The sequence below is a fragment of the Mesocricetus auratus genome, unplaced genomic scaffold (assembly GCF_017639785.1).
Source record: "Mesocricetus auratus isolate SY011 unplaced genomic scaffold, BCM_Maur_2.0 Super-Scaffold_100010, whole genome shotgun sequence".
In the NCBI taxonomy this organism is placed as follows: domain Eukaryota; kingdom Metazoa; phylum Chordata; class Mammalia; order Rodentia; family Cricetidae; genus Mesocricetus; species Mesocricetus auratus.
In genome coordinates, this window is record NW_024429194.1 from 75,926,607 (window position 1) to 75,943,894 (window position 17,288).

General features: G+C 48.6%; 2 protein-coding genes across 3 annotated transcripts; both read right to left on the reverse strand.

Moving 5' to 3' along the window:
* Positions 1 to 2,411: 2,411 nt before the first annotated feature.
* On the reverse strand, positions 2,412 to 5,279 carry Miox (myo-inositol oxygenase). The gene is made up of 10 exons (XM_005067091.3): positions 5,265 to 5,279; positions 4,582 to 4,662; positions 4,296 to 4,376; positions 4,024 to 4,186; positions 3,796 to 3,863; positions 3,602 to 3,711; positions 3,114 to 3,181; positions 2,966 to 3,015; positions 2,768 to 2,880; positions 2,412 to 2,673 (listed from the first exon to the last, which is right to left on the reverse strand). Exons 1-10 carry the CDS (start codon positions 5,277 to 5,279, stop codon positions 2,565 to 2,567), a joined length of 858 nt encoding a protein of 285 aa, XP_005067148.2. The 3' UTR covers positions 2,412 to 2,564.
* Positions 5,280 to 14,389: 9,110 nt separating this feature from the next.
* Adm2 (adrenomedullin 2) lies at positions 14,390 to 16,327 on the reverse strand. Of its 2 annotated transcripts, none has more exons than XM_005067090.4 (3): positions 16,121 to 16,327; positions 15,854 to 15,977; positions 14,390 to 15,147 (listed from the first exon to the last, which is right to left on the reverse strand). In XM_005067090.4, exons 2-3 carry the CDS (start codon positions 15,964 to 15,966, stop codon positions 14,811 to 14,813), a joined length of 450 nt encoding a protein of 149 aa, XP_005067147.1. In that variant the 5' UTR covers positions 15,967 to 15,977; positions 16,121 to 16,327; the 3' UTR covers positions 14,390 to 14,810. The 2 variants fall into 2 exon arrangements, with proteins under 2 accessions (XP_005067147.1, XP_012966584.1); XM_013111130.3 differs by having other exon boundaries at positions 14,390 to 15,150; positions 16,121 to 16,324.
* Between the last annotated feature and the right edge of the window lie 961 nt (positions 16,328 to 17,288).

The following is a 17,288-nucleotide window of genomic DNA, read 5'->3' on the forward strand; positions in this document are numbered from 1 at the left end:
TTCCTGTCCTCAGTGTGGCTGGAGAATGAGTGCCTCATACTGAGACCTTGCTCCTGTCTTATATTCTGGGATTAAAGGTGTGTGATTCCAGGTGCTGGGATCAAAGTCAGGAGCTCTATTATTCTTTACTCTTGTGTAGGCTGTGGTGGCCTTGAACTAACAGAGATCCATCTATCTCTTAATCCTGAGTCCTGGGATTAAAGGTGTGTGCCACCACTGCCTGATCTCTATAGCTTGAGGCTGACTTTGCTCTCTGAATCCTCAGGTGAGCTTTAATAAATTATAAATAATTGCCACAGGTATAGCCTTTGAGATAAAGTGAAAAGCAGCCCCAACAGGTCCTCACATCAAATCCTCTGAATGCACCAAGCCCCGCCTTCAATCTCTTGCATGACAAACCCAAATGAAGTCTTCAGAACTTGAGTTGTGCTATTTAGAAAAAGCACATTTGCAGCATTGATTAAGTGACAGATTTTGAGATGAGATCATCTGGGATTTTCTCCAGTGGTCCCTAAATGCCATCCCAAAGTGTCACAGTAACAGAGAGCCCTTGTCCACACCCAGAAGACCTGAAGTCAGTGCAAAGACACAGCCACCGGGGAGCTGGGAGAAACAGGAAAAACAAGCGAACACCAAAACCACCAGTTCTTCCCAAATGCTCATTCTTCACTTATGGACTTTTGGGTTTGAGATAACAAACTCCTGGGAATTACGTTGCTGTTGATTGTTTGCTTTCTGGTGCTGGGAATAAAACCCAAGCCTGGGAACACACCAGTCAGCTCTATGCCACTGAACTATATCCTCAGGCTGATGGCTTCTTTTTTCTTTGTTCTATTTGACACAGGCCCAGACGGACCTTGAATTCACCTTGTAACTGAGATTGGTCTTGACCAATCACTTGATCCTCAGGCCTCTACATCCCGATTAACACGGTTTCCCTTGTCTCTCAAATTGGCAAAAGTTGTGTGTATTTATGATACTTTGAAGTGTGTTGAACCCATGTGTCAGTTAATTAACATACTTAAATAGTTGGTGCATGTGTGTTAAAGATACTTACAATTTTTATTACATTTATTTATTTATAGTATATGGTACATATAGTATATAGTATATAGTGGAGGTCAGAAGCAACTATTGGGAGTTGGTTCTCCACCATGTTGGTCCCAACAATCAAACTCAGGTCTTCTGGCTTGCTCACCACTCCTATTAAAAATTGTCTGGGGGGGGTAGCCAGGCAGTGGGACCTCTGAGTTCTAGGCCAGCCTGGTCCATAGAGCGATTTCCAGCACAGCCAGGTCTACTCAGACACCCTGTCTGCTATACTCATAGATCAGTGCCTAGCCCAATTGTCATCAGAGAGGCTTTACTCAGCAGCTGATAGGAGTTGATGCAGAGACCCACAGCCAAATATTAGGCATAGCTCAGGGAATCCCACAAAAGGGGGAGGAAATGTTGTAGGGGCCAGAGGGGTCAAGAACACCATGAGAACATGGTCCACAGAATCAACTAAGCAGGGCCCGTAGGGACTCAGAGACTAAACAATCAGGGAGCCTGGATGGGTCTGACCTAGGCCCTCTGTATTTACGTTACAGTTGTGTAGCTTTGTCTCTTGTGGAACTCCTAACAGTAGGAGTGGGGATATTTCTGAATCTTTTGCCTGTTCTTGGGACCCTTTTCCTCATAGTGAATTGGCTTGTCCAGCCTTGAGATGGGGTTTGTGCCTGGTCTTACTGTAACTTATTATGCTGTGTTCAGGTGATAACCCTGGGAGGCCTCATGCTCTTTTCTAAGCAGAAGAGGAGTGGATTTGGAGGAAAGGGAGGTGGAGGGGCGGGACTGGGAGGAGTGGAGGGAGGGGAAACTGCAGTTGGGATAAATGAGAGAAGAATAAAAAATGATTTTTATGTGTGCCACATGCCTGCATGAGCCTCCAGAAGAAAGAGGGGGCATCAGATCCCCTAGAACTGGAGTTACAGGTGGTTATGAGCTGCCATGTGGTTGCTAGAAACCAAACTCGGGTCCTCTGCAAGAGCAAGTGCTCTCAACCACTGAGCTATCTTATCTCTCCAGCCCTATCTTTGCCCATGTTTCACTCAGTTATTTATTTTCCTCTGTGTAGCCCTAGCTGTCCTGGAACTCACTCTGCAGACCAGGCTGGCCTGGGACTCAGAGATCCACCTGCCCTTGCCTCCTGAGTGCTGGGATTAAAGCCACCAATGCCTGGCTCTCCCCTACCCCTTCTCTGTTAAAGGGAGCTGAGTCTAGAAGACTAGTGACTATTTTTGGGATGGGGATGAGTTGGATGACTGACTTGGAGCCAAGAGGATAAGCAGCATGTTCACAGTAGTGGTATTCCTGTGCTGGGACCACCCTGCTACCACAACCTGGGCCCCAGTGACAAGTCAACTCTGTAAGCGCTTTCTGCCTTTATTGATACCTGGCACAAGTGACCTCAACCACAGCAGGTGTCTGGGGCCCTGAGCAAGGCTGAAATGGGCTGTTCTTGTGCCTGATGGTGTCCAGCCTAAGTGCTGCTTCAATGGAGGGAGGGCATTGGGAACCATTCACCAGCTCAGGATGCCCGGGCAGTACTTGTCAATCAGCCCCTGATAGTAGGGCCACAGGCTGTCCACATCTGGGAGCTCCGGGCTCTTGGTGTAGAGGTCAAACTTACTGCAGACACAGGGGAGGAGCCATGAGCATCATGAAAGATCCTTCTGCAACCCCAAGTCCCCTTCCCTGCCCACACCCTCAAGGAACTATGTACTTGAACTCCTGCACCCAGGGCAGCATATCCAGGTCCTGCTGACTGCACAGCTGTAGGTAGTCACCACCCGTGTGCCATGGATAGAAGGAGTGGAATCGGATCATGTAGAAGGCCTGTGGAAGCCACACCCATTGCGCTCAGATCTGCCAGACTGGCCAGACTGGGCTAGGCTCGTGATTGGGCTCTCCCCCGACCTACCTCAGCGGGTAGGGAGAACTTATTGAACTTCATCATCTGGTAGAGGTACTCTGTAGGAGACGGGGTGTTACAGTCAGGTGCCCAGAGGCATGGAAGCCCTTATCTCCAGCCCCACACTGTCCCCTTGCCTGCCTCTAGCTGTCCTCACCGTCATGGCCCCAGGACATAAGGACATTCTCAAGTCCACAGTAGGGCTGGTACATGCCAAGTTCTGTGCTGCAAGATCAAGAGATGAGCATGAAGGGGTCTGGGCAGAAAAGGGAAAAGACCACCTGTGGTCCTGTACAGTGGAAGTTCAGCGCCTGGCATCCATACACCCAAAGAGCCTAGAATGCCGGATGGAAGTTCCACCCAAGCCCCCCTCCCCTATCTCCCTCCAAACCCTGCTTCATCTCAGAAAGCCCACCAAATGAGGACCCCTCCCCCAGAGATGCTCAAGACCACTCCCACAGGGTATTTAAACCCCCTAGAAAATAGACTTGTGGTTTTCCGGGGGACTGGAAAGTCATCTAGAAACATTGTGTCCTTTAAACCTGGGCTTTTTCTAATTGGGTTTGATTTTGATTGGTGCATCAACGGAGAGGCTTATCGGGTTGCAGAAACTTTTCAGTAAAGTGAGTTGCTATCTCAAACTACCTGTATCCAGGGTCCTGGAGATCAGGGTTGTCCTGGAAAGTAGAGTCACAGAATACCACAGAGGCCTGGGGACGGCAGCCCACCGGAAAAGTGTCTCCAACAACGGCCCACTAGGAAAGGACAGGCAGCTGTGGGTGAGGGGTAAACAGGTCTGCTCCCTCTCCCACGCCCCACTCCCCACACCTGGCCCTCACCTGAGGTTCCCCCCACAGAGCCAGGATCTTCCCCAGATCATGCAGAAGTCCGACCAGGTGGAACCAGTCTGTGGGAAAGGGACATATGGGCTAGAAGCTGCAGGGAGAAAGGTAGGCAGAGCAGGCTCTGGCTGGATGCAAGGAATCCAGGGGTCTGCAAGGACCAGGCTCTCGGGTTGCCTTCTAGAACAACCATAGTCCCTCCCCCACCACAGCTGTAGGGCATACCTTTGTCTGGGTGGGCCTTCCGGATGCCCTCCGCTGTCTGGAATGCATGAAAGGAGTTGGGGAAATCTACATCCGGGTCGGATTCATCCACCAGGTCATCTAGCAGGTTCACAGCCTCCATGACTGTCATTTTCTTGTATGAGAAGCCTCCAAACTGGATATGCTGGGGAGAAGGGAGACCATTTTCCAAGAAGGGAGTAAAGAGCAGGGTCACTCGGGGTACAAGGAGGCTCCCACCCTCAGAGTCTGCATTAGAAGCAGGAAACGTTTACCTTCCTGTTGACAAAGTCCACTGTCTGGTGTGTGTGCATGAGCTTGTAGGTGGTAAAGACTCGATCCAGCAGCGGGCCGGCCTGCAAGCCAGTAGATATGTGCCAAATTGGCCCAGTACACTGGAGGTCATGACCTCCCCTCCTGCAGGCCAGACCCCACAGGTATAAAGTGCAATGGGGCTTCCCCTAAAGCCCCCTTAGATCTGTGGGGTGCAGAAGGGCTGCTCTCCACAAGCTGGATCAGAGGCCGGGCAGAGAGAGAGGGGTGGAACAGGGATTCACTCACGGTGTAGTTTCGGAAGCTGTCCTTGCTTTTGGCCAGCTCTGGGTCCACATCAGGTCGATAGACCCGGGAAGGGTCTGAGCCCTGGTTGGAAAGGAGTTTGACCCATTTCACCGCTAGCCGGGTCCATAAGGGAGGGACAGTACATCCCCAAGGGGCTAGACACTAGAAACCTCATATCGTGTGCGAGTCAGCCCGCCACCAGCCAGTCAGTGTCAGCTGATGCCTGCTTGCAGTGTGGGAAGATACGAATTAAGAGACTGCAGGCCAGGCGGTGGTGGCGCACACCTTTAATCCCAGCACTTGGGAGGCAGAGGCAGGCGGATCCCTGTGAGTTTGAGGCCAGGCTGGACCGACAGCCTCCAAAACAATACAGAGAAACCCTGTCTCGTAAAAACCAAAATAAAAAAAAATAAAAAAATAAAGAGACAGCAGCCCCCACCTGCCTACCATCCTTGCAGATAGAAGGTCGTTTTAGGAGGAGACCTGACTCCACAGGAAGTCTCGAGGGGAGCTTCTAACCCTTACCCCAGCTAGACTACAACAGGAAGGAGTTAGCTCTGTGACCTTGAGGAGCAGGGCTAGCATGAACCAGCTGAAGAGAATAGTACTTGCTGCCTCTTCCACTGAGGGCAGTGCCCACGCGGGGGGTTGGTGAAGTCACTCCTGTAGGATAAAGTACTTACCAAAACCACCTTCATCCTGAGAGGGAGCAGCGATCGGAGTCCAGAGCCTGCAGGTAGGTGAGGTCCTAGGCCAAGGAGCCCTTTTATATGTTTAAAGGTTATGTAACCGACCGGATAATACCTATCTCCTTGGTCTTGACATTTGGTAATAAGTGACCATCCACCTTCCCCCAGGCCTCAGCAAGTTAATATATCAGCACAGAAACAGAACCCCCTTAGGCCAGCCCCCTTTGCCTTTTCTTCTGCTTCCTCTGTCCCAGAGTGACTGATCCCTCAGATAGACCACCTAGCCAGAGCTCTGATTCCCCCTTGTTGAGGGCACAGAGGTCCTTGTATTCACAAAGAAGCACTAAGAGAACCAGGAATGTTTGTCACGCAGGGGTGTCTCCTCAATGGGGGAGATAAAAACCAGATACCCGCGTTCCATCCAGAAAGAGAGAGTGGATTTTGTTAATGACCAGGTGACCTTTTTGTTATCTGCAGAGACACACCTCACCCCACCTTTGCTATAGAGGCAGACCTCGCCCAAATTCTAGAATGATTATCCTAGATCATTTCCCATCCTTAAGGGAGATGTCACAAGTACTTTATTATATCCTGCTGACCTTGATGCTATCGGTCAGAGACCACACCAGATTCTAGGCCTTTTAGCTATAGAAGCCACCCTCATGGTCACATGTACTTTGTAAAAGACTTTCTATGTAGTCACACTGTTAGCTTTTTGTGCACCTGCAATTGAACTGCTTGTTGCCTGGAAACCTTTGCCCAAATTGTTCCTTTTTTTTGTTTTGTTTTGTTTTTGTTTTTCCAGACAGCATTTTTCTGTGTAACAGTCGACAGTCCTAGCTGTCCTGGAACTCTGTAGACCAGGCCGGCCTTGAATTCACTGAGATCTACTTGCCTCTGCCTTCCAAGTGCTGGGATTAAAGGCGAGCACCACCGCCAAATGGCTGTTCCGTGTTTTAAATATGGGAACAACGAACCTGCTGAGGAAGTCAGTCTGAACCTAGCTTTCATTCTTACTTCTTCTCAGATCCCTGCCTGCGTTGACACCTACAGGCTCCCCTTCAGCTGGCACCAAAACCATGGGCAACACCACCCTTGGAAAAGGTAAGAAAAGTTTTCTTTCATTCGAAATTGAGGGTTAGGGGAACTCAGTCCTCTCACAGGAAAAGGGGTCTTGACCTTAAGATGAGAGAGTGGAACTGAATAGGGGCTCTTCTCAGTCCCCTGAGACAAAGCACTTTGTATAGTTATTAAAACATTTGCTAGGGTTCAAAGGAGCAAAACATTCAGAGCTACAACTCTGCAACTTTATATGCATAGGAACTAAAGATAGTAGAAGGGGGATAATAAAGTCTCTGTCAATTATTTAATAAAGAAGAGTTGCTTGGTTGGTTTTTTTTGCTTCTTTGTTTGTTTTTCCATCATAGTAGGAAATAACTCAATATTAAAGGTCCCTTCATGGAATTTTTTCCCTTAATATCAGGGATAGCTCAGTATCAATGACCCCCTTCATGGGAGAAAAAAATCAAAACAAGCCCAACTTCTGGTACAGAAACAATCCCAACTAGGGCATAAAGCACTAAGCCAATGCTGTTTAAATTCCCAGAGATATTAGTCACTCATTATATAGAGGATGTTCTCTTCTGATCGTCTAATTCATGCTTAAATGAAGCTTAATTTTCATAGTAAATAAATTGAAAGAGCAAAATCCATAATCTGGAACTATATCATTGGGTGCACTCTCACCTGTCAATGCTGAGAGTTTGGCTCTGCTCTCTAAGTTGCCATCTGGATCTCCTTTAAATTCTATATAACACCTGAAACAGAGAGGCTATTAGCTTATTAAATAATGTGGCTGCTAAATTGGTAGTTCATAGAAATAATCTCATACTGAGAAAGAGCCTGTAATAATTATTTTTTTCTGGTAAATCATTTGTTCCACACTGATAGTTGGCAGGTTAAATTAGCATATTACTGGGGATCTATAGATATTTATCTTAAATATTCCCTTTTTAAGAAAGGGTGGATAGCCGGGCGTTGGTGGCGCACGCCTTTAATCCCAGCACTCGGGAGGCAGAGGCAGGCGGATCTCTGTGATTTCGAGGCTAGCCTGGTCTACAGAGAGAGTTCCAGGACAGCCTCCAAAACAATACAGAGAAAGCCTGTCTCGAAAAACCAAAAAATAAAAAAAAAAAAAGAAAGAAAGAAAGGGTGGAGCCAGATGGAACCGGGCATTAGTGGTGCACATCTTTAATCCCAGCACTCAGGGGGCAGAGGCAGGTGGATCTCTGTGAGTTCGAGGCCAGCCTGGTCTACAGAGTGATACAAAGTGAGTTCCAAGACAGGCTCCAAAGCTACAGAGAAACCCTGTCTTGCAAAAGAATTTTTGAGTGGCTGGACTGATGGCTCAGAGGTTAAGAGTACTGGCTGACTTTTAAAAGGATCTGGGTTCAATCCCCAGCACCCACATGACTGTTCACAATTATCTATAATGGCAATCCCAGGAGATATGGCATCCTCACACACCAGGCAAACCCCCAATTAATATAAAAAAATGAACAGATATTTTTAAAAAAGGATTTCTGAAAATACCCCTTGGGGGGCTGGAGAGATGGCTCAGTGGCTAAGAGCACTGGCTGCTCTTCCAGAGGGCCTGAGTTCAATTCCCAGCAACCACGTGGTGACTCACAACCATCCGTAATGAGATCTGGTGCCCTCTTCTGTCCTGCAGGCATACATGCAGGCAAAACACTATACATAAGTAAAAGAAAAGAAAAGAAGAAGAAAGAAAATTCCCCCTGGTTATTGCCTAAAATTACATCTATGTTTCAGTGTTTCAATGCTTTTATAGATGGCTTTTCAAAAATACAAGGAGCTTAGGTTTTATGTACAATTTCCATCCCCCCCACATGCGCACACACACACACACACACACACTCTCTCTCTCTCTCTCTCACTCACAAGATACTGTATTCACACTCTGGGTTATACAGCTCAGCCATCTAAACTCACTGTAATCATTTTTATTAGATGTTCCTCAGCCATTGAATATTTTTATGTGCAGTGTTCTGCCTGCATGTATCCCTGCAGGCCAGAAGAGGGCACCAGATTGAATTGTAGATGGTTGTGAACCACCATGTGGTTGCTGGGAATTGAACTCAGAACCTCTGGAAGAGCAGCCAGTGCCTTTAACCTCTAAGCCGTCTCTCCAGCCCTGCTATTAAATATTTTACCCGACTCTGCTATGTATGTAAATTTGAATGGCAGTTTATTGGATGGACTAAGGAAGAATCAGTCTTCCAGTCATGGGTAGCTTTGGAACCTCAGTTGGCACATCCTTACCCAAAGTAAGTATCCTTAAGGAAGATTAAGGTTCAGCATTAACTGACCTCATATGCAAATTAGCACATGAAGAATAGGGATGCAGAGAATGGAAAGGGACCTAATGAGAGAGAGAGAAAATATTTCTGAAGGATTGTAATCATAGAAAGGATATAGTGGAAGGGAACATTTGGAATAAGGAACTTGAGAATGGAGTCTAGTTAACAGACTGTTGGAATGGATATGCTACCACTGCCTGGCAAGCACTGAGTATTTCAAACTTGTAATGTGTAATTAGTAGTGAATGGGCATCAGCTTGGCACCTGAAAATATGGCTGTCGGTGTCTTGGCATTCTGATGCTGTCAGGTATATAAACATCCGTGAGTAAAGTGCTCTGCAGACTTGCACAGTGCTTCTCCCTAACTACTCAGCTGCCGAGCACAACCCCAGACACGGCATGGGGCCCTGGAAACTTCAGTGGAATACCACTGTGTCATATCTGAAACAACTTTGTCAGCTCTTCACTCATTTCCTTTCTAGGACTCCATTGCAGTTACTAGTAATAATAGTCCTGCTTATGCTAGCAAACGAGCTGAGAAATTTTAATATTAATCATGTTGCTAAAATCCCCTACTATCCACACAGTCAAGCTATTGGGGAATGACACACACCGTCAGATACTAACTGGCAAATTTTAAAAAATTAATTAATTAAATAGGGTTTTTTTTTATACCCACCTAAATTCTCATATACTATTTAGCTATGCTAACTTTAAATTTTTTATACAATTTTCATCAGGCAGTGATGACACATGCCTCGAATCCCAGCATTCAGGAGGCAGAGGCAAGCAGTTGGAAGTCAGCCTGGTCTTGAGTTCCAGGACAGCCAAAGCTATTACACACAGAAACCCTATCTCAACCTCCCTCCCTCCAAAAAAAAATTATTCTAAAGGATAATGCTTTTCCCCTAAAGTAGATACTGCTTAAAGTAAATGCAAAATAAAACGAGAAAGTCCTATATTCTAATGTTAAGTTGGGTTTATGCTTGAGTCTTTTCAGAAAATGAATGAAGTCCCAGATGGCTTGTTTTTTGTTTGTTTGTTTGGTTTTTTTTTTTTTTCGAGACAAGGTTTCTCTGTATCGTCTTGGAGGCTGTCCTGGAACTCGCTCTGTAGACCAGGCTGGCCTCGAACTCACAGAGATCTACCCGCCTCTGCCTCCTGAGTGCTAGGATTAAAGGCGTGCGCCACCACCGTCCGGCTCCAGATGGCTTCTGAACTGATGAATCCGACCAGGACATCCAGAGACCACTGGAGAAATGAAGCATCGAAAGACAGAAGACAAATCTCAGAGAGGTACAATAAGCTGATAACTTGGGGAGGAGACATGAAGACTTAAACTCAAGCTGAGACTTGGGGGAAACAACAAGGACTAACCCCCCCCAAAAAAGGTGCTTATGGGTTTTTTGTTTTGTTTTTTGAGACAAGGTTTCTCTGTAGCTTTGGAGCCTGTCCTAGAACTCGATTTGTAGACCAGGCTGGCCTCAAACTCACAGAGATCTACGTGTCTCTGCCTCCCAAGTGCTGGGATTAAAGGCGTGCACCGCCATCAACACCAGGCTTCTTTTGATTTTTGATTTTTGGTTTTTTAGTTTTTCAAGACCGGGTTTCTCTGTGTAGTCCTGGCTGTCCTGGAACTCACTTTGTAGACCAGGCTGGCCTCTGCCACTGGAATGCTGGGACTAAAGGTGTATACCACCACCCAGTGTATTACACCCATTTTTCTTACAGCAAAATATTAGCAGAAATTAATCAAATGATGGTTGAATGGAGGATGGCTTTCACCTTTCCTCATCCTCTGTTAGCTTTTCTTACCATTCTATTTTTATGTATATCAATAGTTTTTGGTGTTTTTTTTTTATAATCTTATTTATCATGTGGTGTTCTGCCTGTGCGTAACCCTGCAGGCCAGAAGAGGGCGCCAGATCTCATTTCAGGTTGTCAGCCATCGTGTGGTCGCTGGGAATTGAACTCAGGACCTCTGGAAGATCAGCTAGTGTTCTTAACCTCTAAGCCATCTCTCCAGCCCCATTCTCTTATGCTTGCCTGTATTAATTAGACTAGCTGTAGAGGCAACTCTTTCAACCTTGGCCTCTATTACAGCCACCACTTTTTCTTTAAAAAAAATTAGAAGGGCCAGGCAGTGGTGGTGTATGCCTTTAAGCCCAGCATTTGAGAGGCAGAGGCAGGCGGATCTCTGTGAGTTTGAGGCCAGCCTGGTCTACAGAGTAAGTTTCAGGACAGCCACAGCTGTTACACAGAGAAACCATGTCTTGGAAAGAAAAAAAAAATTAGAAGGGAGAAGATTTTGGGGGTAGCTGGGTTTTGGTGGTGCACGCCTTTAATCCCAGCACTCGAAGAAGAAGAAGAAGAAGAAGAAGAAGAAGAAGAAGAAGAAGAAGAAGAAGAAGAAGAAGAAGAAGAAGAAGAAGAAGAAGAAGAAGAAGAAGAAGAAGAAGAAGAAGAAGAAGAAGAAGAAGAAGAAGAAGAAGAAGAAGAAGAAGAAGAAGAAGAAGAAGAAGAAGAAGAAGAAGAAGAAGATTTTGAGGGCACAGAGGTCCTTGTACCCACAGAGAAGCACAATGAGAACCAAGAATGTTCGTCATGGTGTCTCCTCAATGGAGGAGATAAAAAACAAATACCCATGTTCCATCCAGAAAGCTGAGAGTGGGTTTTTTTTTTTTTTTTTTTTTTGGTTTTTCGAGACAGGGTTTCTCTGTGACTTTGGAGGCTGTCCTGGAACTAGCTCTTGTAGACCAGGCTGGCCTCGAACTCACAGAGATCTGCCTGCCTCTGCCTCCCAAGTGCTGGGATTAAAGGCGTGCGCCACCAACGCCTGGCGAGAGTGGGTTTTTGTTACTGACCTGGTGACTTTTTGTTATCTGTGGAGGCACACCTCACCCTAACTTCCCAGGATGGCTGTTCCAGACTCTTCCATCCCTAGACCATTTCCCATCCTTAGGGGAGATGCACATGTACTTTATATCCTGCTGACCTCTATGCTATCGGTCAGAGACCATACTAGATTTCTAGGCTTTTTAGCTACAGAAGCCACCCTCATGGTCACGTGTACTTTGTAAAAGACTTTCTATGTAGTCACACCGTAAGCTTTATTGTGCCCTGCAATTGGATTGACTGTTGCCTGTAAACCTTTGCCCAAACTGTATTGTGTTTTAAATGTGCTGGCAGTGAGCTGCCTGGCATTAGGGTCCCTGAAGTCTGATCCAGACTGACAAAGTCAGTCTGAACTGGGTTTTTATTCTCATCTTTTTGCAGATCACTTACTGCATTGACACCTACGAGGTCCTGTCATCCCCATCCTGTCCCCATGTCCATCTGTGGACACGCCTCACCGTAACTACCTTTTCCATGTGTTTCCCTGTCTCTTCCCAGGGAAAGCCAGCCCTAGGTGGCTGAAGTCTCCAGTGTGTCCCATGTGTTACATGCTCAGGGAACACTGGCCAGATGAGGGTGAGTGTTCCTTGGAATAGGCTAGTCATGACCTTCAGAGCGATCAAGGGTGGATACCGGCGCCTGTATGACTTTTAAGTGTGAAAACAGTTAGAAAGTGGCCTCGGGAGCCAGCTGGGGGAGGGCCGCACTTCCACTGAACCTCTGCATGGGGGCATCTCGAGGTAGTCAAGTGTAACCAAGCGCAATGTGAGGCTGGCATTGCACCAGATACAAGGGTCATAACTGGCAACCTCCTGACACTGCACAAGATGCCAGTGGCCCTCCCCCTCCACCGCAAAGTCCCTGACCACTCATAGGATTCTAGATAGCAACCTACGAGAGGTCTGAAAGTCCACGTTGGAAAGACGCAGAGTATCAGTGAAAAGATGTATGGGGGTGACGGGAGGTACTCCTGGACGAGGAGACATCTTGTGTTGAAGAACAGGCTACATGGGCTCAAGAGAAGCACAAGGCTGTACCTTGTCCAGGATCCAGGATACCAAGGAGGGTCCTGGCAAATTTGGGTCTTTTAGATTCAGTTTCTGTCTGTCCTCAGTTGACTTCTCACTTTTTTTTTTTTTTTTTTTTTTTGGTTTTACGAGACAGGGTTTCTCTGTATTGTTTTGGAGGCTGTCGGTCCAGCCCGGCCTCGAACTCACAGATCCGCCTGCCTCTGCCTCCCGAGTGCTGGGACTAAAGGCGTGCGCCAACAACGCCCGGCTTGACTTCTCATGTTTACTCCAGACCCCATGGTTTGTCTCTACTGCCCACCAACCTTTCAGTGGCCACAGGACACACAGTTCAGGGGTTTGTATTGGGGCCTCTGTAGTCCCATTCACTCACCTGCCAACTGCTGTTGGCTAACCAGTACAGTCCATACCTTCTGTGAGCACAGGGACTTGGCACGTCTAGATCCTGGCCCTGTCGAGCCCCCTTGCTGTAACCAGACCTATGCTGGACCTTCTTGGCCTCTTTCAGGCAGCCTGCCTCTCTGTCTTGCTAGGCTACTCAGCACACCACCTCTTATTACACTTCCTATTTTGGCCTCTCTATGCATGGAGGTCTCTATTCTAGCAATGAGGGACAGAGCTAAACAGCACACAGGGCTTATCTTGGAAGGAAGATGAGTTACCTGAATTATACAAACCCCAAGTAAGCACAGGGATGGGGGTCCCAGAAGGGTACTTTCAGGGTACTCCTCACTGGGGGTCGTCACTGGTCACTGAAAGGTAGGCCTGACTCTGAGCATGAGTACTGTAGTTGCTGTGCGGCTGCCTCTAGATCTGGAGACCAGGGAGGCAGGGAGGGTGGTGCATGCAAGTGTTGTCAAGGAACAAACAACTCTTGGAACCCTGTGTTCTGATCGGACAATTGCAAAGTTTGGGCAAAATCGCACGTGCAAAGAACCTGTACCAAGAGCCTATTTCTGGGTTGTGATTGATGCCCGCCCACCACCAACCACCCTCTTTTTTTTTTTTTTTTTTTTGGTTTTTACGAGACAGCCCGGCCTCAAACTCACAGAGATCCGCCTGCCTCTGCCTCCCGAGTGCTGGGATTAAAGGCGTGCGCCACCACCGCCCGGCTATACCCTCATTTTTTTTAAAAACGGTCTTTGTAGCAAAGGCTGGTCTTGAACTTGTAATTCTGTGGTTCTCCTCTTGATTGTCATTTGTGGTCCATCTCCCCTTCTTGGACTGCTAGACTCCACTGTCCCTATTCTTGATCCTGCTGGGTGACCTCATGGGACTGGGGGTGGGCAGGATGTGGAGACAACTTTGTTTAAATGACTCCAGCTTTCCTGAGATAGGTTTGGGTCTTTGGGGGTTTTTTTGTTTTGTTTTCTAATTTGGGGTAGCTTTGTTGTTGACTGGAAGTTTGAGGCAGGGTCTTGCTATATAAAGTAAGCTGGTCATGAACTTGTCATCCTCCTGCCTCAGTCTTCTGAGTGCTGAGACTGCAGGTGTGTGTCATCTGACCTCTGGCTCTGGGGTAGATCGTACTAAGTCCTTTTGAGACGGGACACTTTGTCTTATCCCCTGCCCTGGCCTGAGGATAAGAAGGGTAACTCTGCTGTACTTTATCCCAGAATGTCCCAGGAGTCTCCATAACCACTGTGGCCTGGGCTCCAGGTTGGCAACAGGCGCAGAAGGTCTCTTCCCTGACGCTGGTCCCAGGGACCACAGCATGTAGCCCCTCTTTCCACCCCTCCTGCCACAGGAAGCAAGCAAGGAAAAATCACCGTTCCAGGTCGGTCACAGAAGAGCAAAGTGCACAAGATAGTGGCCATAGTTTTAGCCACAGCTAGGCTTTAATTCCCAGTGGGGTGGGGGGTGGGGTCATCACAGGGGCCACTCTAACCTTTCTCCTGCTTGGTCATGGGTGGGGCTGAGTTTAATTAAGACTCTAGCTTTTTGCTCATTTCTTTAGGCACACTCCTCCTCTCAGGTTCTTAGTGGCTTGTGATATTGTCAAACTCCTGTCAAGCACTCCCTGGGTGTGCCCAGTTCTGGGGTGCACAGGTCCCTGGGGGTGCAGATTCCACAGACTAGATCCGCATATCCTCATAGGTCTGGGTGTACAGTATCCAAAGCCATGAGTGATTGCTGCCAGCAGGAGCTCCCAGAGAACTGGGCCAGGATGTGGATGGAGCTCAGCTGCAGCTCTGGGGTTGGAGTACAGCACTCCAGGTGGACGTCTAGGACCCTCATCAGCCATAACTGTGGGGGCTGCTGGGATCCATGGGAGCGGAGTCCCGCCGGCCAGCTGGCCGGACAAGCTGCCACAGGCGGTGGCTGAGATTCTGTACTTGGCATGTGCCCAGTACACAGCCGACCCGCAGAAGCTGGGCATGGGGTCTTCGGGGTCCCAGGTGTCGCTGGGGACCTGGGTGTCGGGAGCCACCACTCTGAAGAAGATGAACCATAGCAAGGGTCGGGTTGCCCCTTCCCTGTGGCTGGGGAGCATGATGAGGCTTCCAGACTACAGGTCGGAGTGGAGAGTGTCCAGGCTGCTGGCCACTGGAAGGATTCTTCGCTGGGAATTCTCTGCTGAAGGGGAAGGGAGATGGAAACTCAGTGGCCTGGCATAGCCTTCCAAGGGCCCTTACACCCACCTACTTCTCTACACAGTCTGAGGGCACTGACAGGGGAAGCCCACAACTTCCCTAAAAACCTGGCGTGGGACCAGGGGAAGCCCAAAGCCTGACCCTGTCTGGGATCTGAAGACTAGGAGGGAAGCCCACCACCCTACTGCGCATGTTTACTGACAGCTTGGCCCTCTCCTTAGCCTAAGTCACATGTACCATTAACAGCACCACTCTGGGCAAAGGTCTCCAAAGCGCTTAGGCTCTGTGGGCCAGCACTCTTAGAATTCAGAAAGATCTCCCTGGGTTCGTTCATCCCTGAGAGAATGGGTCTAGTCTCCCATGCTCCAACAGATCTCTCTCTCTCTCTCTCTCTCTCTCTCTCTCTCTCTCTCTCTCTCTCTCTCTCTCTCTCTCTCTCCCTCTCTCTCTCTCTGTCTGTCTGTCTCGTGCGTGTGTGTGTGTGTGTGTGTGTGTGTGTGTGTGTGTGTGTGTGTGTGTGTGTGTGTGTGTGTGTAGGGTAGGAATAACTACCTCAAGTAGAAAGATGCAAAGGAAAAAAGTCCTCTTTCTTGCAACCCTGAAAGCTAGGACGGTGGCCCTTGATCTGGGAGATGAGCTCTAGAAAACTTAGGTCTCCATGAGGAGTCTGGTTCAAACTCACTCACCTGGGTCTGGAGAGCTTCAGTCCCCTGGCCAGGCCGCCAGACTGCGTGCCCGGGAGCAGGTAGAGGAGGCTGATGCAACCGAGGGTTACCGTGACCATCAGGAACTGGGCCATGGCGGGCTGGGCTGTGGAAGAAGAATGCGGTGAGGCCGGCAAATGGGGTGGAGGAAGGCAACTCTGGCCTGGAGCCAACCCTCTTTACCCACCAGTTAGGGGGTCCTTCTCAGTCGAAGGGTGGGGGGCGTTCGGGACGCGGGAAGATTGGTACCTGCGGCTGTTGTCTGTCGGGGCACAGGTCTTGGATCTAGAGACAGCAGGCGGGGCTGGGGTCTGTTGCGAGTTCCCAGAGCACTCAGTGGGACTTGTCGGTCAGGTCTTGGTCTCCTGGCTTAGTTCGCCTTCTGGGGTCCAGCGGAAGACCAGTTTGGGAGGCACTTCCAACGCTAAGTAGTCTTTGGAGCTGAAGGCGGGGCGGCCGCTGATGGGGCGGGGCATCCTCCACCTGGGTGGGCTGCGGGAGTCAAGCTCTCCTGGCAGCTACTGCCACCCAGCAGAAAGCAGTAGAGCCACAGGGGGTCACTTCGAGGGGTCTATTCATGCTGGGAAATGCTCAAGAGTTGGCCAGGAACGTCCCCCACTCCCGCCAGAGGGGGGGAGTGTCTACCATCCCTGCTCCTGTTACCTAACTTGTGGCGTGCGACTAAGTGTCAGAGATTAGTGGGGCCCAACGACCCACCAGGCTGAAAGGTGAGTGCTGGGGTAGAGTTGTGTTCTGATCTCAAGAGCAAGTCCTGCACCTCTTCATGAAAGGTAGGGGCATGACTTGGTTGCCCAGCACCCCCAGGAGATAATGGCAGATTCCCGATGACTGCCCGCTTGCTTCCCCAGACAGGTGGCTTCTCATTACCAAATACTGTAATACAAGTATAAAGTGAGCTCCCCACCACAGCAGTATTCTGGGTGAGAAACTCATTTTTCTCTGCACACAATAATCTCTGTACCTGTTGCACATGCATGCACAAACGAGTAATACATGTAAATATGTGTAGATGGTTGGCATGCTCGAATACACAGGTACTGTTTCAGTTGCTGTGTTTTTTGTTTCTTTGTTTTTCTCAAGACAAGGTTTCTGTGTAGCTTTGGAGTCTGTCCTGGAACTCACTCTGTATACCAGGCTAGCCTCAAACTCACAGAGATCCACCTGCCTCTGCCTCCCGAGTGCTGGATTAAAGGTGTGTGCCACCACTGCCTCTTTCCCCTGTTGTGGTACTGGGGAGTGAACCAGGTGAGCACCTAGCCCTCAGCTACATCCTCAATTACCTTATCCTTTGTGTGTTGAGGTAGGGTCTCCCTAAGCTGCCCAGTACCCTGTGTATCCTATGGAGGACTTCAACTTGTCTTTCTGTCTCTGCCTCTTGAATAGCTGGGATTACAAG